General features: G+C 42.5%; 2 protein-coding genes across 2 annotated transcripts; one reads left to right on the forward strand and one right to left on the reverse strand.

The window, feature by feature from the left end:
* Nucleotides 1–12,600: 12,600 nt before the first annotated feature.
* Nucleotides 12,601–15,964, forward strand: LOC108575786 (putative uncharacterized protein DDB_G0290521). Its single transcript, XM_017938678.1, is given in 3 exon segments — nucleotides 12,601–12,606; nucleotides 15,560–15,670; nucleotides 15,722–15,964. Coding segments are annotated over 3 exon segments (360 nt in total).
* Nucleotides 15,965–16,050: 86 nt separating this feature from the next.
* LOC108575787 (zinc finger protein 62 homolog) lies at nucleotides 16,051–22,139 on the reverse strand. Its single transcript, XM_017938679.1, has 3 exons — nucleotides 22,068–22,139; nucleotides 16,106–20,429; nucleotides 16,051–16,055 (listed from the first exon to the last, which is right to left on the reverse strand). Exons 1-3 carry the CDS (start codon nucleotides 22,137–22,139, stop codon nucleotides 16,051–16,053), a joined length of 4,401 nt encoding a protein of 1,466 aa, XP_017794168.1.
* Between the last annotated feature and the right edge of the window lie 1,956 nt (nucleotides 22,140–24,095).

Genomic DNA, 24,095 nt, shown 5'->3' on the forward strand with positions numbered 1-24,095 from the left:
GAAGTTCCGCTGGGTAGTAACATGCTTTCGCCAGCAAAAGGAATACATTCCCTTCTGCTAATCTGCTCGGAACAACCTTCTGATCCATCCCTTTAAAACTTCCAAATACCGCGGAGCAGTTCTGTAACGAATTCTGCTTCGTTCTCCAATTCCCTGTAGGGTTTTTTCCCGGCAAAGCGTTCCCCGCCTCGAATCCGGGGCCAATACCAGCCCGGTGAAGGATCGCTGCCGATTTTTCATTAGACCAGCGTTAAATCACGATGCGATATCGCGCGTTCTATACACGCAACGAAATCTGCCCGAACACCACCACTCTCTATCTGTTGTTGCTCGCTCTAATCACCGGCGATATTCGTATTTCCCGCGGTAATCGACTTTCCCCGAACGATTTCACGTCTCGTGCACAGGCAACCGTGTTTACGCATTCCGTTTGTCGCCGTTTTATACCTTCGCGTGGACACAACCGAATCGAAAACAACGCTCTGTTTCTCTCACTCTGCTACACCTTCTTCGGCCGTGTGTACACTTCTCCAGGCTTCGTTTTTCCGTTCCGAACGAACGTAAAAATCGAAAATGATTTTTAGATCGATCCCAGACCGTACCGACCGACGGTAAACAACATTTTTAATAGAGTTTCCGGAGTCTCGAACACGTTTGGCTGGTTTGAAAGTCTCCGAGGGCTTCGCCGATGCTAACGCTTATCGGAACTCGAACAGCGTTGATAGGGTGAATAGGGAGTAACTTAGCTTCATCACGCTGTAGGAAATGAATTTTTGGTTAAACGTGTAAGAATATGGTTGAGTGAAGGTAGGTACTCGGGCAGACCTCTCGGTCTGCGGAGGAACCCGGTCCCAACGCGCTAAGGGCTGGGTCAGTAAGGACCCAGCCACGTGCTCGCGAGACGCGGTCCTTGCCGGATAGGAACCCCCAATTTGCGCCAGGGTTTCCCGAAGACAAGGGAGCATATAAGGACGCGTTAGGAGCACTGCGGGCAGAAACATGAGAACTATAAGAACTGTAAGAATTGTAAGGATTGCAGGAGAGTAAATTGAGCCGCGTAGTCAACGACGGAATAAATATAGCTTTTTTTAAATTATCGGACGAAGCACTATTTAAACTGAAACCCCTTACAAACGTACGATAGGAACGGAGGGAAATTTTCAATTTGTAATGTCACGCGAATCTTTCATACTTCGAATCTGTAAGAAATCGTTTCGTTCGTATGCTGTGCATGATTCAATTGATTCTACGAGACGGTACAAATATTAACACTCGCGATCCACGTTCGACTCGATCGCTCAAAGCGCTTCATTTTCTCGAAATCAAAGGACGATGCGGAATGTTCGGAACGCTCTGCGGATTCATCTGGCTTCGTCAAAGCGGCGAATCGTGGGAAAAACTCGGCGACTGACTCGATTGAACACGGTGGAATTCGCGGTTGAAACCTCGAATCGAAGGAAGGGGCGCGGTGGCTCTTAGAAATGAGACAGAAGATCTTAATTGAGCAATATCGACTGTCAATCGCCACGGGAAATACGAATATTGGCGCTGATTAGCGAGGAACTGTAGACAGAGCGTTCTCCCGACGGCCAGTTTTCATTGCGTACAGCAAACACACCGGTTTGCTGTACAGAAACGCGCGAAATTCCGGGATTCGACGCGGCGCGATCGATCAGCGACTTCCGGTCCCGCTTTACTGGCCTGTTACATTTTACGACCGCGTTTATTGCTGGCTCGCTAGGACAGGGAATTCGTTGGCGAGCGTTGGAAAACAGGAAGGATTGAAATTCGACGAAGATCGAGCGAACGAAGGAGCGACTTCAACATTCCGTTTATTCTTCTTCCGTCGGATACACGTAAATCCGTTTTGCAAAAGGAACTTCTCGAAGCTCGATCGTCGGTACGTCTCGCAACAACTCTTTCACTTATCTTGATTGATACCTACGTCAATTCTACCGAAAGAATAAACGAGTGAAACGCTTCCGTTTCACGTTTAAGCTCGATAAAAAGGTCCAATTTCTGCGGGAAAACACCAGCCAAGTGAAGTTTCAACCGAGCGGGTTTTTTGTCCGGTGCAAAACTACGCGATCCCATTCACCGTTTGTTCGACATCATTATTTTCTCGTATCTACACACAGACAGCGCGCGTTTCTCCATGTTTAATTTAACGCTGGTAATAAAAGCACGTCGAACGATATCGCGGAATTGGTAGGAAGCTATATAATAACGAAAAGTTACCGTCTCGCCTCGATCCATCTATCCCCCGCCCCGCGATTCGCCGTTGCACGATAAAAAAAAAAGAGGACTTCTTTTTTCCCCCGCGGACGGTGAAATTAATTTCACCGTTTAAACTTCCAGATTTATTTCCGCGCGCCACCGCTCAACGCCGGATACTTGCGCGCAATTACCACGTAACTTCTCCACTCCACTCCCAGAGTACATTCAATATTTATCTTTCCCGAGAAACTTATAATCCCGTTTTCGAGGATCCGAGGTGGATTATTAGGAATCGGCTCTGTACAAATTCGAGCTTAAAAGTTTCCACGAAACGGGTGAATGTGTCGTGTATGTCGTTGAAACGAAAACGATCGCTGTTACATCGAGATCTCTCAAGTTTCCGAGCAAACAAATCGACTCAGGTGTACCAACCCTTGATTTTCACGATTACGCGAAAAGAGACGGTGGTATAGATTCGAGAAGCAGAAGTGGCCGGAAACTTTCCGACGCGATAGTTCAACAATTTTGCAAACAGCTAGACACCGTTCTCTTTTATTTACCATGCCCTTGTATCGGATGTTGCTTTTGGAATGCAAAACTCGTCTTCGTCGAGAGAATTCATCTTTAACACGTTCACTGTGAGTTAAAAAAAAAAAGAAAAAAATAATGAAAATTCCAAGTATTGTCTAGTTAGCTACGACGTTCAAAATTGTTTAGTTATTCCAAACATTTGAGGCACTTGGGTCACCGATGACCTCTGACCCCATCGAGGAAACAACATCCAGGTGACCAACGTGGCACTCGACGTGTTAACACATCTTGCGCGGGTGCTTTGCCGCCAAACTCTCACCGGCTAGCGGGCGATTTTTTACAATTTACTTGTGCACAAAATAGCTGTAGCTTTTGAACTTTAGGTTTCTTTTTAAGTAAAACTTTTAGTTTCACTTTCCATTTCAGAAAATTCTAGATGATTGTCCATTTTAAAATCTACTTTTATTTATATAATTTTTATGAAATATCATTATTATCAACTGATCATTAATTCAGTTCCCTACTAATAAACTTGTTATAATTTCATTAATAATATTCTTCCAAGTTACTGTATTTTTTGCAAGATTCATAGGAATGCATTTTTGCAACGCACGTTTTAATGTTGAAATATACGGGCGTCGACCTAGTACTCATGTGTACCCGATCTTATTGTAGAAACATTACAAAAGCCCATCGATAACAATAATCCACCAATAATCTGCGCAAAACGACTTTAGTCGCTTCCCGCGCAAGATGTGTTAATAAAAACGCAACTTCGATTTACAATTAACCGTGTAAATAAAAGGTAAACCAACGAAATCTGCAAATGGGGGAGTGTTATTTCCCCGACAATGAGATACGCGCGCGTTAAAGACTCGTTTCTCTTCTTCCACGCGGACTTTTTCTTCCCCCGTAAACATACTCATTTCCTGTTTCGCCCTCGTCCCCCGACCGACACTTTCCACAACCCTTTCAGCCAAGCTCGGTGTAAGATTATTAATGTCCCTAGGGTCTGCTCGGCGGGTAGACTCGAAGACGACCGGTCTAAGCTGAGCCTGGTCCCTGGTATGAGTGCCGTCTGATAAAGAGGCTCACAGACAAGATGGATGAGACGAGATAAGGCTGGCCAGAACCGGGACTTGGCGCAACTAAACAGAACGAGCGGAGAAGACGAGAGAGAGAGAGAGAGAGAGAGATAGGGGAAAAAACGAGAATAAGAGAGGGGTGTGTGTGTGTGTAGAGTATGAACCGTCATAGAAAGAATGATCCTTTTTCTGTGAGGCTATCTGGAACGTTCTCACGCTTGGCAATGGTAGCCAAGCGGCCGTGGGGATCGATGATTTAATTAAAAATAAGGCAGTTCGTTAAATTAACAACGACGTCCCTTGATAAGCGGAGATCCTGGATAGCCGGAGGCTGATCTCCTTTGATTAAGCTGCGCGAGCGTAAGCGCGCGTGACGTCTTGGCGAAATGCAACGAGATTCTTCCCTGACCCGTTTATCTTTTGTATAAAACGACACTGAATTCCGAGCAGTTTCCTTAATCCGACTCTACTCTGTTTTTCTTTTCCCTCCTTTCTATATTTTTCTGCCCCTATTTCTTCTTCGTCTTCTTGATATTCGACGTGCAGAGCACTCGAAAGGGGACTATTCGCCGTGGAATCACGCACTCGAAACTACCACCGGCCCCCGTGGGTTACCGCTGGAAAGTTACAGGCCCGTAAAACTGCGTTGTTTAATATAAAGCGCAGAGGAGATTTGGTCGAGTGAATTTCAAGGGAAAAAAGAATGTAGCAGGGAAGACTGACTATTACTTCCAGTCATCTAACCCTCTCCCTCTGTTTTATACTTCCGACCTATTTATCAAGGGTAGAAAGGAAAGTAATTAAGGCACTTCTGGTGGAAACATCCTTTTCCACCGGACACTCGCCACAGTTCCAACGATAAATTCACGTCCGTGGATTGAAATTAAGTCCCTAATACCCCGTCTTACGGCGAAAAGATGACCTTGCCTATCCTCTCCCCCGTACGTTCGTTTCAACGAGGTCGTGCCCCGGCCAAACCTTTGTCCTTCTCTTCTTCCAACACTTTCCTCTTTGTCAGCGGCGTGTGCGCGAGATCAATCCGTGCCGTTCGCTATACGGGATAAGAAGCTTACCGGCCGGGGACAATCGGACCGCGTTCAATTTTCTATTAGACCCAGAGCCCCGATCGCCACGGGAACCAACTTGAAAACCGCATTTCGCTTCCTTTTTCCACCATTCCTCCAATCCACTCGGTACAGAATAGGATTCAGAGGGAAGAACCGCCTCTTCAGCTTCGTGTTTCCGCAAGGAGAGGACCGATTAAGCAGCGCTTAACCCAATCATTACGAAGGGGCAAACTCGAGGTAATTCCGCTATTTTCTCCTCCCCCTTTTTTCCTCTAAGATAAATCGAGTGGTTCCCGAGACAGATGACCACGGTTCAACTATCAACTTACTCGTCTATCGGCGAATAAGTCGACAGATGTTCGACGTGGTGTTGCGTTGTAATCGGCGGTAATACGAGCGAGGCTCGATCCAATTAACATTTCTCATCACGGGGGTGTAGAGGCGCGGCAACTTGATTTTCGCTAATCCGATGCAACGTTTGGACTTTGCAATCGGATGTACAACCGTCATAACGCGGAAACCCAATTTAGGGCGGGGAACAGGGAGGGCCGCGCGCGTCACGCCTGCTAGTACCGCACTCGCGGAAGATCAATCGTAAAATTTGCAAGTGAAATGAATGTAAGAGCATGCATGGAAAACGTATTTTAAGGGCGGGCGTGTCAGTTTCATTTTTAACGCTTTCCGCGGCACCTAGGAAACCGGCACCACACGCCCGCTGTGTCATCTACATTATTCAGCGCAGCTTTCCTCTTTTTCCCCTTTTTTCTTTACGTCCGCTGCGCAATCAAAGCGCGCGTCGAAACGTTGAATCACGAGGCATTCAGTTGTGATAATCAGCTTCGTGACGTCATTTCTGCCATTTGTGGAAATGGGGCCGCTTCTCGAGGCTCTTTCGGCTTCTTCCATGTGCGCTGCCTGTGATTGGGGTAGTTAAACGTGGGAAAATAAGTTAATGCGCGTGTTAGCGCGGTGGTTTGTTATGACGTAGACGTGTTGGAGGAGCTATTATTCCGATTGAGACTTTGGTTTGGTGTTAGAGTGCATTTCGAGGATGAAAATGTGTCCCGGTGAGAAAAAGTTCAGTTTACAACGCGGAGTTTTTAGAAGACTTTTTCCTACGGCCTCGATAGCCTGGAGACGTGTCGCAAACTGAATCGGGAAATCAGTTGTAACGGTCAAGAGACTAAAACATTACAATTACCAAACATTCGGCAAAGTAGCGTGCTAATTAGTAACAGTAATTAGTGCTTAGGTAGTTTTAGGAATAATCAATTAGCGCATTCGACACAACGAGAAGTGGATGCTTGCAACGTCACTTACGTACAGTAATTAGTGCTTAGGTAGTTTTAGGAATAATCAATTAGCGCATTCGACACAACGAGAAGTGAGTCTGTGGTCAGTGTCGAGAGAGAGAGAGAGCTGAAAAATCTAGTGAAATTAGCACCGAGGCCAATAAGAAGCATTCAGGAGCTAATTCATCGCTTTCAGAAAAATCTAGTGAAATTAGCACCGAGGCCAATAAGAAGCATTCAGGAGCTAATTCATCGCTTTTGTGTGTAAATTTAGCAAAGCACAAACTAGAGTGAGAAATCAGTCTCCCAAAGACAGTTTGCATGGTCCTTCGAGATGGAAAAATCAGACAGTTCAATATTCGAGGACCCGGTACTCGTCACAGGTCCTGACAGTACGTATGAATTGCTAATCTCTTTGTCTGGAAAATCAAGGGGGACAATGATTGTCTTTGAGTTTGCCTGAAATTAGCGATGGAAGAGCTCCGAGTGGTAACTTCTAGGAAAATTTACTCTCGCCCGGGCATATGGAAAGTTTTCGAGCAGGAGTTGGAGCGAAGAATGAGGTGAACTTTGAAATCCGAATCGCGTGTCACGTAGGAGAGCCGGTGATATTGTTCTTCCGTCTATAAGTTGCGTTGTCGAAACGTGTTCTGCTGTAGTATTAAGACGAAGTCATACTAAATGAACGAAGAACAGCGGTAGTTAATCATTTAACCGGGTACACTCGAACCCTTCCACTGACTCGCAGGCATTTCTTTGAAACGTCTGCTAGTGCGAGAAGTAAAGATTCTCCCTAGCGAAAATCAGAGTAGGTTCAAAACGATCTTCTATGAAGAAGGTATAGACTCCGCTTCGAATGATTTATTCTATCTCGTCGTCGACGTGGCGAAAATTGTCGTGAGCCGTGAAAAAACTTCCCCTTTTCCTACGCTCACTCTGTTTTGCTTATGCGCCGCGTGACAATAAACAGATGGACGCTAGATCACTTTTTCGTAGAATATCAGGAATTCCGTATTTTCTTATAATTTGGAAAAAAGAAGAAAACTATAGTCTGACACGATTCTTCTACTCGACTCGGGCAATATCTCCAAGGATCGTTAAATATTCCAAGGAACCAGAGATCACTTTTTCGTAGAATATCGCGAATTCCATATTTTCTTACAATTTGAAGAAAAAAAAGAGGAAAATTATAGTCTGACACGATTCTTCTACTCGACTCGGGCAATATCTCCAAGGATCGTTAAATATTCCAAGGAACCAGAGATCACTTTTTCGTAGAATATCGGGAATTCCATATTTTCTTATAATTTGGAAAAAAGAAGAAAACTATAGTCTGACACGATTCTTCTACTCGACTCGGGCAATATCTCCAAGGATCGTTAAATATTCCAAGGAACCAGAGATCACTTTCTCCTGGAATACCGGGAATTCCATATTTTCTTATAATTTGGAAAAAAGAAGAAAACTATAGTCTGACACGATTCTTCTATTCGACTCGGGCAATATCTTCTCCAAGGGTCGTCGAATATTTCGAGGAACCAGGAGAAGGAAGTGACCCGAGTTGGCCAAGTTATAGGGCAAACGAGAAATACGGGTATGCCAATTTCATTTAGGGCCGAGATGAAAATAGCGTGGATGAAGGACGGCAGGATAACAGAGGCATGTCAGAGGACGTCGTTAATATTATAGCGGCGTCGCGTGTCATGTTATCGAGGCGCGTATATGTTATCGTAATAATGTCGGCCAGGTTAGAATGCTTTGTCGAGTGTTATATGGGTAACTGTACACCGCAATATTGATATCACATCATTTCGAGCCACGGAGACGCGTTCAAAGGCTGGCCGGGATTTGTAATTCATGGAATGGCCTGGCGCTCCTCTCTCTCTCTCTGGATCACCTCCGTTGAAATTCAATTCTCGTTAACTTACTATGCTCCAATCGAAACGTAATGCAGCCGTCAACCCGATAAACGAACCTCTCTCTCTCTCATCTCATCGTGGACCAAACACCTCCGGATTCAATGCAAACTTCCTCCCATTGATAGAGCGCATACAGCACAGAAATCTCTTGAAACAGTAAAGCCAAAGTATCGTCGTTTCTGCAAACTCGTTAAAATCTCCCGTGACCTTGAGTGACCTTCAATGACCTTGAACGATCTCCTATCGCAAAGAAAATAGTATTCAGAGAAAACTATGGCTATAGATATCTTTTTTTTTTTTGCAATTTTTCCTTTCATTATTTCAATTTCACAATTTAGATCAGGAAATTGGACGGAGTCTCCGATGTATACTTTATTTAGACGCAATATCAAGAATGATCGATGATCACAGGAGCATAAGTCGGACGGAATAGCAAGTATAATCGAACAAATGCGTAATTACTTTTTTCCTCGGCGTTTTAACAAAAACGCGGCGCTTCAATCTTCTAATTAGCATCGCTTGTACAAAGCATGCCGAATCAAAATGCTTTATACAATGGCAGAGGTACACCCTATTTCGAGTCCCGTGTATATAGAGACATAGTTTTAACGTCGTGTCACGTATTTTAATTAACGCGAGTCATACACAGTGTTTCAGAGGGCGGGGCAACAAAGAATAGCAGTTTAAACGTGGAAAACAGCCCGCCGTTATTTTTGCCCGCAGAGAAAATGTAATTTACATTAAAGAACGGTCACATTTTTCTCTCCTTTTTTTTTTCTCAAACGAAACGACCGCGTATCGTGTGATTTAACCCGGAAACTTTCGAGAAAAACAGTGTCGCTTTTGAAAAGAGAGGAAGAGAGGGAGAAAAACAAATAGTAATGTATGCAATTAAATCATTAGCCTTTAGGAACGTTCGTTATGTTTCGCAGGGAAAGCTTCACTTCGTTACACGCTCTAACTATCTTCCGCGACAAACGTCAACCCTTCTACACGCCGCCTCTATGAAAAACCATTATTCACCCGACTAATTTCATCCCTGCTTTGACTACGACACATATTCCTCCCGATAATCCAAGTGCGTTGTTCTCGTTTCGAAGGAAACTGAAATATCAATTCACTGAGCATTTAGCGCAACAGATTAATTGCACAAAGCGTTACTGTTCCGATGCAATTATCATTCGGTACCGTTAATCAATAGCTAGGCGAGTAAATAAATCATTATTCGATGAAAATTATAATTAGAACTGACGTCGTTAATATCATCCTCCACTTGTTAAACCGTGAAATTGCGTCTCTGTGCGCCGGGTGTGACGGTCGACGACATGAAAACGAGATAATCCCAAGATTTTATTCCAAGCTACATTTACCGAACGAAGGAAGTAACTCGGTTTCCAGAGAGAGAACGTTGCAAGTGAACAGAACGACGTATGTACGTCAAAATCAAGTTAGACACACCGCATCCTCGTTTTCAAGCTTGTTGTCTGGCCCACAGTGCTTGGTATCTTCTGGTTCAACAAGCTGAAACCGTGGCAAATAATGAAAAGCGAAACGGCAAGCGCCTAGCTTGTTGTCTGGCCCACAGTGCTTGGGTATCTTCTGGTTCAACAAGCTGAAACCGTGGCAAATAATGAAAAGCGAAACGGCAAGCGCCTAAGGCTGACGTCCAAACTTCAGTTTGATGTTTGTAATCAAGGGCAGTTTGCGTTAGCCCGGGGAACAGCTTCTCCGGCTTCGAGAAGAAGAGCGTGTGTTATCGGTGATCGTGCGTGCAATCTTTGGGACGCCGACAAGAAGAACAGTTTCAATGGTAGGTGTACGATATCTGAAACGGATAGTTCTGGCTTTAACCCAAAATCTCCTGTAGCCCGTAAGTTTGGAGAGCGAGCTCGAAAATACTCGTCGATACGATGGACATCGGGCAAGCCAATATTCTGGTTACAGGACTTCGGCCAACCTCAGAATCGTGCAATACAGTTTCACCTGAATTTGACGCAATGTTCGACCCTTGAAATTGTTCTTCGTTGCTATTTAACCCTTTCACTGCTGTTGGCGCCTACAAGCGTTTGGAAAATTTCGATGAATAGTGTTCTGTTTTGCTCCCACTGTGCTGTTACCGCCTTTTGGCGCAATTTAATCCTTAATTTTTGCTCCCTGCACACTTCCATCATAATTGAATAAAACAAATTTTAAAACGACGCGACCAAAACGAAAGATTTTACGAAAGGGTTAAATCGGTTTATCTTGGGTGAATTGACCCTTTCGACGCGGCTTCATCTTCGGCCACAGTTTTATCGCGAATAGCAGTTAAATTTTAGCAAGGAGCGTGGCAGTTCAATTTTGCCGTACGATGTAACGAATTGGCGGGAAGAAATCATACTTTAACACGTTTTACAGTTACAACACTTTGTGGAGGGTGCGGCACTGCCAACAAGCCCTTACTTTCTCCATTCCAACTCCTTCAGATTTTTAGTTTCTCTCGTCTCTCCCCGGGTTGAGATTCTTGCCTTCGTCCTCGAGTGGCCTAAGAAGCGCACATGTGGCATTCAGGTTTCTACAAATTTTCCGTTTCCACCGCTCCCTCTTTCTCTACTCCTGTCTTTCTGTCCTACCGATATAAAAATCCAGTACACCCCGGGTCAGTTTTTCTTCTATCTGCCCAATAGCCGTGCCGCAGGACCACGTGTAAAACAATTGTATTTTCCCGGCGAATTGTACACCTACCATCGTCGCTATCGATCTTACCGACCGGGAGCCCATTGATCGGCTTTTCGCTCACCGCTCTTTAACGTTATTAACTTTAATGTCCCTGTAATAAGAGAAAGCGAACGATATAGTAGGCACTCTGACCAATTTTAACTGAAAATTTGTATAGCTGCAAGAATAGGCGCTTATATTCCCGCGCGATAGTAAAGACGGAGCCCGAAGAGAGTTCAACAACAAGCGGTCGGTAAAGTGTTAATAAATTCAGGTGAAAACATTGAAACAGCGTTCCTTCACCCGCCTCAACTTCATAAAATTGCTCGACAATATCATTTCGTGTGGAAGATCTGAAAACAGCGGCCGTTAATTCACAGCGAGCATCCAATCGCCGTTAGTGTCGAAAGGGTTAATAGAAGCTCGCGACATCTTTCGTTTGCAAATTTCGAAATTCGAAACGATCGGTTCTTCTTTCTCGTCGGGGAATCAGGTCGGTGCGTGGCAGATGTTGCAAATAACGGAGAATCGTCTCTGTTCTATCGGGAGCGCACGTCTTTAAACCGTTTATAACAGTTTTACGATCGAACCACTCGCAGCGGTTGGCCGATCTAGAGGAAATCCATGTCAGGTGGACCAGTCGGTGTAATAAAACTGCTCAGCCAACAGACATGGACAGCTGAATTTCATCGAGTTTCGGGTAGGAAGAAGTGTTTTAGCGTCGCGGAGATTTCACGGTAATGGGAAACGATCCTCGAGGACGATCTTACCCGAGAGGATCTTCGTGAAATAGTAGACATCTGTGAAAGAAAAGGCTACATACTTTTGTCAAATATATGCTGCAACATTTTAATAACAAAATTATATTTACGTGGCTTACAATTTAAGTTAGAACGTAGAAGGAATATGCGTACATTTGTTATGACGATCAAATGGAATACTTACATAAATATTATATTATACGCTAAAAATACGCAGATCTAGGAATGATACCAATTATTCGTGTTACGATAAAGATTTGTCTTCCAAAGAGGTTCACGTAACACGCAGTGTAACATTTACACAGGATAATATGTGTATAGTAAAAATGTCGATTATTCGAGAATTCCACAATGTTCAATCGATCATTTTTTTTTTGCTTTTTCTAACTCTGGCCGAAAACTCGAATTACACTTTACAAGACAAGAAAGATGAAGATCGATACTATAATTGATTTAAGAATTGGTAAAATTTGAACAATAAAATCGTATAAAAGCATGGTAAAAATACGAAGTGCATAATTGTAATACAATAAATTTATTTCGAATACAATAAATTCGACTGAAAGGTCGACTGCGTTGAACTTGCCGGGTTCACCATTCTCGCATCCGCAGAACGATCAACTCGCACACTTCCTATCTAACTTGCGCGCATCTTTGTATAACGAGCTACGTATGTTAAAATCGTTAGTTTCACATAGTTGTAAAGAGGAAAATAATTCATTAGGCTATATCAACGGAGTATAACTTAAAATCGAAGAAAGATAATATAGATACGTAATAACACGGAGTTTGTTCATGGTTAACACGTGCATTCAACGAAACGCTGAGAAAATCATTTGAAATTATTTCTATTAGTAAAATAAAAGTACAATTCGATTGAAAATTTACCGATGTAGAAAAGCATCGACAACGTATTGTAATTAGCACAAACATAAAACGAACACACGTAACGTTATTGTGAACAATCTATTTTACCAACTTGAAAACATTAAGATATCCTGGCTTAAACATATTCGTACGTACCTGTATACATGACGGTACGTTTTGATCAATCCACGCAATTATCTGAAACCTAACTGCGAATTTTGCTTAGCTAGACATGTAATCCACGTTGATCATTCTAGATCAGTGACGGCGAACCTATGACACGCGTGTCAAAGGCGACACGCCAAGGCATTTTGGATGGCACACGTCGTTTACGGACGAAACCGAGCAGATCACAAACAATCATCACACGAACAACAACGGTGTCATCAACGAGGTTCAGAATCGTTAATTCGGAGCTGAACCATAGCGAGTCCGTGATCGTACAAGGTCGTAACGCTCGCAACAGTTGTGAACATTTCTAGACGTGACGCGGTACCCGAGTTGAGCTGGGTTTTTTCCCAATTTTGACACACCGGGCTCAAAAGGTTCGCCGTCACTGTTCCAGATTATTCGAAATTTACCTTCCCCTTTCGACAAACCGCTTTTTCTACCGCTGAGATGTACATTTACAGCCAGGGAAAAAAAACAATAAAAGCAACATATACGAAAGTTTAAAAAATCGAGTACACAGAGATGCGCCCTATACTCGCTCTTTCGGTCACGCGAAGCTACGCGATCCGGTTCGTAGATGTGGCCGTTTCTGCTAAAAACGAGAATAAAATACACTTGCCGTGTCTTTGTGATCGCGTAAGAGAAGGTGGGCCTATTACGCGTTCCTTCCGCTAACCAACTTCTCATCTCTGCACAGTAGGTATGTAGATTAGATCTACACACGGAGATAGAACTATCACGTCAGGAGCAGAATCGGTGTACCGAAGCTCGCAGGTCGTCCTTTCAAATACAGAAAATAAAGAACAGCTTTTAAGCGTTCGGTGAAAGAAGCATGCACAAAATGGCGAATGACCTTGAAAAATATCATAGGTCAGTGGATTCACCTCGATAAATTTGGAATAACGTTGAATGACCTTGAAAGATACCATAGGTCGATGAACTCACCTCGATAAATTAGAAATGACCTTGAAAGACTAAAGTAGGTCAGTGGATTCACATCGATAAATTTGGAATGACCTCGAAAGGTACCATAGGTCGACGAATTCACCTCGATAAATTTGGAATGACCTTGAAAGACTAAAGTAGGTCAGTGGATTCACATCGACAAATTTGGAACGACCTCGAAAGGTACCATAGGTCGATGAATTCACCTCGATAAATTTGGAATAACCTTGAAAAATATCATAGGTCAATGAACTCATCCCGATAAATTTGGAATAAATTGCTACGCACCATCTAGACATTTAGGAAGTAGAGCGGCTTTTCACAGTCCAACGCACAAATCGAAACACAGTATATCTGACCCAATAAATCGCATTTCTACTTTATACAATTCCCTTATGCATGAAGCAGACCTTTTTAATGTATCACTAGCCACCCTCAAAAGGAATCTTCAACAAGTCCCTAGAACGGCTCAAGTATAATAGATGTAGATTAATATCGTATAAATGTGTCTGCACTAGCTGTATAAGTTTGTAAAAAAGGGCATAGCCCGTTAATTGTATTATTCAATAATAATAATATCTAATAATATCTAATGACCATGAATGACCAAAGTAGGTCAATGGATTCATCTCGATAAATTTGGAACAACCTTGAATGACCTTGAAAGACCAAAGTAAGTCGATGAGTTCGTCTGGAAATGAACTACAGTCTAGCTAAGCAAAAGTATACAGTTCCATTCGAAAACAGCAAAGGTTACCTTGAAATTCTTGAAGAACCTCTACCTAGAGAAGAATTGTGTCCATCGTAAGATGTCCCCTTCGAAACAGAGTAACTTGTACCTGAAGTATTTTCCGAATAACGAACAGATCCAAAGATAATTGCGTGGATTGATCGAAATGAAACACTCTGTATACTACACTAATATATCACTTTCTTCAGTATCCTTCCAAACAAGCATCTTATTCGGAAAATACTCGAAACCAACGAAAAACATCTGTTACGCCGCTGTAATAATGCCAACACACTGAAGAACTGAATAAATATCGAAACAAAGAATACTGTAGGAATCGAAAAAAAAGAAAGGCCTCGTCGCGCAGACCATGGGACACTCAGGACCATCGGAATCGTTGTGCTGACCAACCGTACGCCATTACCAACGTCGCCGTGGCAACTTCCTTAACTCTTGATATTCCTAGAGTCCTCTTACGAGAGAGGAAAGAAAGAACTTTGATTGAAAGGTTCATACGATGTATCGCGAAAAAAACGTAGAGGTCGATGGGGATGGTTCAACCAGGAGTGTTTGTGTTCCTGTGTCCGAGTGTTTCTTGACGACGCATTTTTTGAAAAAGCAGTTCTGAACGAGCGTGAGAACGCTGCACATGCGAAACCCTGACCTTCCTACATGTATGCAATTCAAATTCTACTTAAATCATACAGTTTTCTAACTACTCCAGATAGGTGAAACGTTAGTTCAACATAAACGATATCAAACCCCACCCCATTCATCCATCAAAAATATTCAACACATAATCTTCGCGAACGATTTAACTTTTACTTTAGCAATTTCGCTGTTCGAAATTTCGACCGTATTTTCCGACGGTACAGTCTTCTTTTGTTGAATCACAGAAGGTCGAACATCGTACTCCTCGATCATCTGAACGTCAGAGTCATCCGAACTTTCGTCGACGGTCACACACTCGATCGACTTCGACTTCGATACCGACTTCTTCTCCCAAACCACCTCTATCGCATCAACGTCATTTTGCTTAGACGGAGGATCAACCTTTTCACATTCAGACTTGTTAGTCTCTTCAGACTCGTTAGTCTGTCCAGACTCCTTAACCTGGTCAGAATCCTTAATCTGTTCAGACTCATTAATTTGTTCAGACCCCTCAACCTGGTCAGACTCCTTAATCTGTTCAGATTCCTTAATTTCAGACTCCTTAATTTGTTCAGACTCCTTAATCTGTTCAGATTCCTTAATTTCAGACTCCTTAATTTGTTCAGACTCCTTAACCTGTTCAAACTCCTCAACCTGGTCAGACCCCTCAACCTGGTCAGACTCCTTAATCTGTTCAAACTCCTTAATCTGTTCAAACTCCTTAATCTGTTCAAACTCCTTAACCTGATCAGACTCCTTAACTAGTTCAGACTCCTCAATTTGTTCAGACTCCTGAACCTGTTCAAACTCCTCAACCTGTTCAGACTCCTCAACCTGTTCAGACTCCTCAACCTGTTCAGACTCCTCAACCTGGCCAGACTCCTCAACCTGGCCAGACTCCTCAACCTGGCCAGACTCCTCAACCTGTTCAGACTCCTCAACCTGTTCAGACTCCTCAACCTGTTCAGACTCCTCAACCTGGCCAGACTCCTCAACCTGGTCAGACTCCTCAACCCGGTCAGACTCCCTAATCTGTTCAGACTCCTCAACCTGGCCAGACTCCCTAATCTGTTCAGACTCGCCAGTCTGTTGAGAGTCGCCAATCTGTTCAAACATGTCAGTCTGTTCAGAGACGTCAGTCTGTTCAGAGACGTCAGTCTGTTGAGAGTCACCAGTCTGTTCAGACAGGTCAGTCTGTTGAGACCCATTAGTCTGTTCAGACACTTTAGTCTGCTGAGACCCATTAGTCTGTTCAGATACTTTAGTCTGCTGAGACTCCTTAGTCTTTTCAGACTTGTCAATGTTGATATTGAACAAGTGCTCGCATAGTGCATGAGCAGTCTTCTTGTGCTGATCCAACGTCTGTCGGTCAGCGAAGCTTGATCCACAGGTGGTACACGTTAAGCCATCTCTGACATTTGCATAACTGAACTCGTTTAATGTTGTATCGAAATGTGTCAACATGAAGTGCGTTTGGGATGCCTTTGGAATCGGTCCACTTTCCTTCGTTCCAATAATACCGGCCCTAGTACCCGCCTCCTCAAATCGACCTCCTTCCATGGCAGCACTGTTCCCTGTCTCAGCACACGTGGAAGCACATGGATCAACATGGTGGATATGTCGACCACCTAACTTGTCCTTGCCGTGAAGGTGGATGACGTGCGAGTAGACGGCCACGGAGCTTCGAAACTTGTCGTCGCAATGAGGACACAAGTACTTCAACAAACTGTTCGCCTTGGCGGAATGTTTCTTTAAATGTGCTTGCATCAACGTAAGCCATAGAAATCTACGGCCACATTTCGGGCACTGATGATTCCCTTTGTTCCAGAACCGCGACCTGTGCTTCGCCAGATGTTTCGGGCTGCTGAACGTTATGTCACATTCCGGACAGTTCACCATCAGTTTGTTCGTAGTTTGAGAAGCCGACATCGGCATCAAAGAATTATTAGCTATCGTCATGGACTTGATGAACATCGCAGTCTGCTCGATGGTGTCTGTACCGTTAGGCAGTTTGGTCAACGTGTACATCTTAACGTTGTTGTTGCCGAAGATTTCGTATCGATGCAGGTGCATCACGTGTACTCGAACGTTGTTCGCGCACGTGAATCCCTCGTTGCACAAAGGACACCGGTGTCGAAACAGAGACACGCTAAGCGTGGAATGCTTCAGCTTGTGCACCTCGAGTACGTAGCAATTCGAGAATTTCCTGTGGCAAATGCTGCAGCTGAACGCGCCTATGTCCGAGTACTCCAGCAGATGTTGCTTCAGATCAGCCGGTGTTTTGAACTTGGAGTCGCAAGTCCAGCAATTGAAAGTGCCACCTGAGATGTCGAGCAAAGCAGCGCTGTCTAATGGTTTCAGGGAGGTGTTTCGCGGTCTCGACGGATCCACGTTGTTCGTGTGAAAATGTTTATCGTGACACATGATCGAGATACTGGTCGTCAACACTTCCCCGCAGAAGCAGCATTTGTAAGTACTGTTCGACTCGCAGTCGGTGTGACTCAAACATTGATGCCTAGCAAGAATGGAACTGGTGTGACACCTACGGTGGCATCCTTTGCACTCGAAGTCGCCGTCCGCCGAGTATTCCACCTTGTGCACCAGTAAGTCCTTCGTGTTGGTAAAATGCAAGTCGCAAACGTTGCATCCGTACATCTTCACCGGTAGACCTGCCGATTCCGCCGCCGAGACGTCCATGTTGGGAGTCAACGCGTAGCTGTGATCTTGCATGGTGTTCAAAGTGTTCTGCACAGAGGGCTCGTTGTGCAGGTGAACGTGCCATTTATGCGCGTGCAAATGGGAATCGTAGGAGAACATCTCGTTGCAAACGTCGCACGTGTAAATGTACGACTGTCGTTTGTTGTCCGGACGATGCGTCACCTTGTAGTGATGATGAAGCAGATACATACCTTGGAAGGACTCCGAGCAAAACGTGCACGCGAACGTTTGCCCCTGGTAATAGTACATGTTATGCTGGACGAAACGTTCGTAGGACTCGAACATCAGATTGCACACGCTGCATATGGTGTGCACGCTGAAGATACGATCGGTATTTTGCAGCACTTTCGTATTAACGTGCAAGTGTCGCTCGTGTATCTGAAGGTTCATCCTTTTCACGAAACCTTGGTTACAGTATTGACAGATGAACTTGTAATGCCCGGCATTCGAAGCTGTGTGAGCCGCGAGCATGTGAATCTGCAGTAGTTTCTTAGTGGGGAACGCGGTACCGCAAGTGTTACACCGGTTAATTAGAGGTTTGCAGAAGGTACGCTCGTGCATACAAAGATTGGGGAACGTGCGGAACTGTTTGTCGCAGATAGTGCAGGGAAAGACCGCGTCGTTTTGAGCGTTTACTTGGTAACCCTTCGCGTACGCCATACCGTTGATCAGCCTTTTGTTCACCACGTTATGCGATTCTAACGGGAAAATGTCGATTTTAGAACGATATTGCGTATTTCCATTCGGACTAACCGCCGGTTGCTCGTTCGGTGGAACACTGGGAGCTTGTTTTTTATCGACCACCGAGCTAGATTTCTCGTTATCTTTCTCTATCGAGACCGACGAAGATCTTGGCTGTTTGTCAGTCGTCCTGGTTTTCATTCGACGACACACCTTCTCGTGCTGCGTCAAACACACTTTCAACCAAAATCGTTTTAGGCAACCTTTGCATCGATGGCGCTTCTTGAACACGTTGCAGAGTGGTTCGATGTCGACCGGTAGAGTGTCTTTCTTGGACTGCACGGTTTTCACGCAATGTAACACCAAGTGTTGCTTCAGCAGTATCGTGCTGTCGAATTTCTCGTCGCACACGCAGCATTTCTTATGCATGGGGATGAGATGCTGCCGCCAGTAATGGCGCAACAGCAGGCTCATGGTCTTGAAACGCGCGTTGCATATGCTCGACATGTAGATCACGTGGAACAGTTCTTTGTGCTCGCGCATGTTCTCCTGTGACAGGAAGAACTTGTCGCAGAGATTGCAACGAAACATTCTTACCAATTTAGGCTTCACTTCTTTCTCGTGCAAATCTGACTGTTGTTCAGCTGTCGTTGGCTCATTCTTACAAGGCTTTATCACCGTAGACGATCCCGCCGATGGAGTTTCTATAGCTTTCAACGATGCGTCGCCTTCTAGATTCGTTTTCTGTACCTCTTCGGAATTTTCTTCCACTCTTTCTGATTCTACTTGTTGAGAAACGCTCTGCGACACGTTAGTCTTCGCAACTTTATCGCATCTTTCCAGATAAATCGCACAATCTTTACACGTAGTCCTGATCTTTTTCTCTAGCGAAAACAATGCTTCTTTCTTAGCGTTTCTTTTTCTTTTACGAGATTCTCTTGCACTCTTAGGAGATTCGGGATCAGTTGAATTGTTAGAACCGGCTCTGGTTTGCCTGAAATTGTAAGGAGTACTCCGTGAAGTAGTAGGAGTTGTAGGACTCGTTATATTCTTGCTTAGAAATGACATTATTAGGTTTGGATACATGTGTATTCGAACAAACGGTTTTTTACTATCGAGCATATCAGTTTCGGGACATTTAACCGGTGTGGACATTTCAATGTCCTTCAGAAGTTTCGACGAATCGTTTTCGAATTCGTCGGGTGTTTCCGGTCGTCGACCAGAAATATTCTCTAAATCGGTGAGATTCTCTGGTGTAGAACGTTCGTTCTTCACGGTGGCGTTGCAGAACGAAATGAAGTCCGTAAGAGTGGTCTGTTTCATCTTTTTCGAGGGCGTGCCGCAGGACTTGATTAGATTTCTCGACAGTGGACTGTTCAACTTTTTCCTAGGCGTGTTCTCCGAATATTTCAAATTGTTCACCGTCATCGTTGGCGTGCTAATCCATTTCGTCGACGTTGAATCCTTCGACATTTCAGAACCAGTGTCCACCGAATCCTCGTTAACATTTTCCATCGACGCATGTTCCACGATGTTCCCAGGATTGAATCGACCACCGTGTATCGCGTCTCCGTGTTGATGAAACAAATGAGACTGGATAAGGCTTCTGCGGAAAAATCCTCGCTCGCAAAAGTTGCAAACGTAACGAGGCTTCGGACCGGGTCCGCCTCCGCAACTGCTCTGATAGGTAATCTTATGAAGGGCATAGTTCGTTTGCGAGGTGAACGACTTGTGGCAATTGTCGCACATGAACGGTCTACTTAAAAACAACCTATGCATTACTAAGCCGCGTGCTTTTTCAAACGATACCAAACAAACATTGCAAACTACTCTCTGACGTTTTTTCATACGTTCCAATTCACTTCTTCTGTTCCTCTCGAAAAGTGAACAACTTCTTAATTCTATGACTTTCGAACTCGATTTCGCAGCTGACACCTGTTTACCTTCTGTAAAATTAACAACATCTGAAGACTCATCTTCAGGCGTTGCTATCCTACTTTGATCTTCTCCATTTTTACTCATCGAAGAAGAATCGTCATGAGTAAGGATATCTGGATCGAACGGTTCTTCCTTTATCTTTATCCCATGATTAGACGGCTGAAAAAAATATATAAACCTTATGTAACATTCTAGGGAAGAAGTGTAGTTCTTGGAAAAATTTTTCATCGTAAATTACAGGAACAATAGCGGGTAGACGATTTTTTAGATTCGATTACATCGATAAACGATATAGAGTGTGGTAAAATTTTTGGAAACGCTAGGATTTCGTTTTATGTAAAAAAAATTGCAAGGAATTATTGAAAATAAATATTTGTATACAAGGCAATGTGACTCGCGGCGTATTCAACGCCCGAACAATAAAGTCTGGGGTAAATGATAAGATAAGTGACTGAAAAAGAGGGGGAACTGTGTACGAATGACCGTCAGCAGCTGCTAAAGGTTGTCGCTCTTTCACTTATTACGTATCTATGCGTGCTGTACGAAGTTCCCCTTCCCACTCCAGGTAGCCTTTCCAACACAGAGTCAAACGAATTCGTCCTTTACCACCACTACCGTTATGCCAGAAAATATTTACCGTGCGTGTGTACGGAAACATTCGTTTAATAGTGCACGTGAGAATTTGATAATTAAAATAAAGAAAATGTTAATATTGCAATGTTAAAACCTTATACAAATATTTATTCGTCATATGGAATTTTTCATCGGTAACATACTAGTAATTTGTGTTTCGTAAAATATGAGAAATATAACGAGTAAATACAAATGATAAACAATGTTTTAATTATAATTTCATAATGGTTAATAATGAAAATTATGTTATTCGAAAGAAGTATTCTGTTTATTGGAATAATAATATGCGACGCAATTTATTCGTAATATGATATCGCTATATTCGTTAACATTTATAAAATTATACGTTGAAGAGGAAAGGTACAAATGTAATTTTAAAAAATCTTGCCAAGTCAGCATCGCACAAATAAAGAAATATGTTAAGAGCTTTGAGGTTAGCAAATCAACGCAATGATGAACTGTAGGTAAACATATAAATTTAGGAGAATATGCACATACAAAATCATAAAATGCTTTAAAAACTATTCTTATATATAACTAGTTTATTACAATGATCATCTTCAAGAAAGAAAAGATATTACAATTTCTTTAAATATAGGAAACATTAACTTCGATTCGGTGCTTCAGCTTCAGTTATTTCATAACGTATGTATTAATGTTTTAACATTTGGAGACAACAGGAGAAAAACATGATAGGTCTATTTCTGCTGATTTTCTGATTTTTATATTTTCTGTTAGCTAGAAGGGAGTACTTTGATAAGACAGTTGAAAGAGATCAACCTGTCAAATTGAAAAATATAAGCCCCTTAAAAATGGGCGTACAGGGAAATAACACAAGTCCAAATGAATAAACGTGAGAATAATTTGATAAATCCGGGAAATACTCAACTCATGCATACTCATAAAAGAAAACAAACCAAGAGCGTAACTAATATTATAACAATCGATATTTTTGAAGTGTTCAAAAGGCAAAAGCAAATTGAAAACATTGTGTTCTTCCCCTGTGCTCTTCATTTGTTTTCTCTCATAACAATCAGAAAAGAAACTTGTATTTTATAACACAGACATAAATAAAATAAAGCATATGTATATATCGGTATAAAATCAAATTATTAATTGCACTCGAAGCCTTTCTAACTAAATAAACTTTTAAAATGTACTTACATCTAGTTTGTCAAGCTGTATGTCTACCAGCACTGCATCTACGGACCGCTTGTAGATGATGGCACGAGCCATTTGTCCTACGAAGTTATTTATTTTCACATTTAGACAATTTGCTTACTTGTGCTGTGCTCAAAGGAAATCTACAATACGAAGATACTAATGTTCTCAAAGCATAATCTATTCTGCGGTTAAAATATTTCAGTGATACTCGATGTTATTTGCTTTCAAGACTATAGAAAGTATTCTTGTACAATAGAAATGAACATTTCAGAAAGAATAACACAAACCAACGAAAGACTGAAAGGGACAAGAAATACTTTAGGTTCGCATATTCTAAATCATGCTATCATGTGTTAAGTATTCCTTATTATTGTTTCACTAGAATGAAACATATATTAACATGCACTTACTTATATGCAGTAGAATTCTGATAATCCGGCATGTTCGGGACTTCGACAGTGCCAGATTATTGGACTATATCTATGTAATGAGGTAAAATCGTGGAAAATAATATTAAAAAACGACCATATCTATGTAGACGCAAAGCATTATAAAGCATGCAAAAGATGTCCACAAAATTTCGGGCTTCTTCCGAAAAGGACGAAATATTAATGAAAAATATGAGAAACTACCCTATCTTTTAATAGAGCAATAATAAGAAATATAAACGGAAAACAATACATCCATTAAATTATATAGGAAAAAGAAAAAGTATGGTACATACAAAATTCTCAAAATACATAATTCGTGGTTAGAGATACGCGTGTCGAACTATTGGATGTGCCGAATCATCAGATGTCAGATTGTCGGAATTCTACTGCAAAATTAAAACATAGATTTCCTTTTATGCACACGCAAACACAAAACTGACCAGGAAAGTAACCACCGAACTTCACACACTATTCTAGTAATACCGCGCGAATTAAGATGGCGGCCATCTACCTGAACACGACACACTGACTTTCAACGCAGTTCAGACCATTCTAACTGTACTCATGGCGGCCCGGAAAGTAACCTCGAAAAACTAGTTCAGTATATTCGGCGCGAAAAATTCAAATGTTCTAATGTTATATATTTTAGCAAAATATAATACTTCTATATTTTAATAATGAAGTTACAATATAATTTTCAAACGCATTATACTTAGGCAGCACGTTATCGTGCTATATAAGTTCCATATTTTTTCGTACTGTTTTTCATAAATTCTACACCAATTAAAAAGTCACGTTTACCAATCTGTGCTGTTGCTAAGCACTTAGCTTGGCGAACTTCAGATCACTATCGTGTTTAGCGTACTTATAAATAGAAAACGCTCATGTGCATACTTACTTTTTTACATACTTCCAAGTAACGTTTGCTTAACCAAGGTAAATATAATTTGATAGCTGGTAGGTTTGTGGTGATAGAAACATGCCACGAATTTGTTTTTCGAATACCGATTTATCGTAAGAATTAAATTTGGAAACCATCGATGGTGTGCGATTTATGCTCGATGGTAGAACAAAGGAGGCTAACTGTTTCGTGAATTCCGCGAGTCGAAATGTGTGCCAGACATCCCAAGTTTTTTTTCTCTAGTCTAACGACGGACGGGACGACGTGCCGACCCGTGCTCATCATGCCGAACAAAAAAAAAAAAGGTTTGTGTTCACGGATTACTATAGAACGTAAACACGAAACAGCTCGCGAGCCCGTTTCAATCCTTAAGAGAATTCGTTATGCAACATTTTTTATGCAATTGTGGCGCAGTGAACTCGTTAACGATACGAGCATTAAAGAAGTTGGTCGGTGAAACTTGGAACAAGTACAAGCTGTAAGCAGTGTAAAACACCATTCAAATATTCTCCTGAATTATGTATATCCTGCAGAAAGGAAAGGAGGAAGCATCGAAGAGAGATAGGCAGGTTGGGTTTCAGCTGGTCTACGTCGGTCTCCTCATAAAGAATTCACGATGTGCATTAGATTCAATTCCGTTTCACGCGAACGCCGGTTGTGCGTTCACATCTGAGCAGATGTTACAACTAAATATAA

Source organism: Habropoda laboriosa, unplaced genomic scaffold (assembly GCF_001263275.1).
Source record: "Habropoda laboriosa isolate 0110345459 unplaced genomic scaffold, ASM126327v1 scaffold243, whole genome shotgun sequence".
Taxonomy (NCBI): domain Eukaryota; kingdom Metazoa; phylum Arthropoda; class Insecta; order Hymenoptera; family Apidae; genus Habropoda; species Habropoda laboriosa.